Below are 1,327 nucleotides of genomic sequence, written 5' to 3'. Positions count from 1 at the left end.
CCCGCACGCGCTGGCGCGAGTCATGGCGCATGCAACGCGTCTGAATGCTCGCCTCGCCTCGCGCAAATGCGACCGTCCTCGCAGCCGACAGTCCACCGCCTCGCCTGCTAAAGAAGCACAGCGACGAATGCGCCACCGGCGACGCATGGCAGGCTGGTCATGACGCAGTTATAGGGTGTTGTGTGCCGTCAGAGTGACTCTCTGTGTGTCAGGGATAGTCAGGGCCGTCCATCAGAGCTCCAGTAAGCTCGGAGACACCCCATTAGTGCGGTTCGACCTCTTTGAGTCACTGCCTTCCCGGCGGTTTGGCTGTAGAGCCTCTACAACAAACTCTACAGCAAAATCGCGCTCTACATCGCTCTACAACGGAGGCGCTTCGTCCCGCGGCAGATGTAGAGCTCTACAGCTCTACAGCGCTCCAGAGCGCTCTACATCTCTACAGCTCTACAGCGCTCTACACTCTACATCCTCTACACCCTCCCTCAGCGCATGACCGACGACCCCATTTTTCGGGATGGATTGACTAGGGCCGCTCCATTTAAGAATTCTTTCTGGGCAACACGGGGCACGGGACTCGCTCGCACTGGCAGTAACACAGGTACAGGTTGTAAAATTCTTTCTGCGCACGACCAGTCCCGTAAATAGAGCAGTCATCTCCAGGGAGAGATGGGCGACGCACACGAACCAGTCCCGTACTTCTTTGGCTCCGGCCGTAGAATTCTTTGTGCAATAGCCAATCGGAAGCGAGGTGCGCCCGCGCTGGAGCCCGAGGATCCGCGCATCACTGGCTCGTCCCAGCACCTCACTGGCTGGCGTGGAGCGCCCGCTGCGCCGCCGCCGCCTGTCGGCGCCCGCAGCAGTCGCGGCGTGGCTGCCGCGGCGCCACTGCGTTCACAAGCGTCCGCAACTCTCTTCTCCCCCGTACTTGGTCCGCCCACCGAGGCTCACCCTCTCTCGCCGCCCCGCAGAAATATGAAGGGTGCCGTCTTCTTCTGCCTGCTTGGCTCCGCCGCCGCTTTCGCGCCTGCGGCCATGCGCCCGGCGGTGACGCGGCCGACGATGGCGGCGCCGGTGCAGATGTCGCTGGACCCTGTCACGGCCGCCGACTCGGCGTCGCACGCGACGCAGCTGCTCGCCCTTGCGCTGCCCATCCCCCAGTTCAACCCGGCGAAGGCGCGCGCCTCGCACAGCCGCCAGGGGGCCATCTTCCTGTCGATGGACGCTCTGCTCGGTCCTGATTCCTCTCCCCAAACACACCTCTTCTCTGCCCCAAACGGGGGAGAAGGCAAGCCGCCCCCCCCCCCCCCCCCCCGAAAGGGCTTTAAAT

At 63.4% G+C, this 1,327-nt stretch overlaps 1 protein-coding gene across 1 annotated transcript; it reads left to right on the top strand.

The window, feature by feature from the left end:
• Positions 1-731: 731 nt before the first annotated feature.
• EMIHUDRAFT_374385 (hypothetical protein) lies at positions 732-1,310 on the top strand (the record flags this gene model as incomplete). The annotated part of the gene is made up of 1 exon (XM_005762306.1): positions 732-1,310. A coding segment is annotated over one exon (257 nt), but the record flags the coding sequence as incomplete, so codon positions are not given.
• Positions 1,311-1,327: the final 17 nt, after the last annotated feature.

The sequence above is a fragment of the Emiliania huxleyi genome (assembly GCF_000372725.1).
Source record: "Emiliania huxleyi CCMP1516 unplaced genomic scaffold EMIHUscaffold_6814, whole genome shotgun sequence".
Lineage (NCBI taxonomy): Eukaryota > Haptophyta > Isochrysidales > Noelaerhabdaceae > Emiliania > Emiliania huxleyi.
This window is presented reverse-complemented; position numbering and strand designations above follow the sequence as displayed.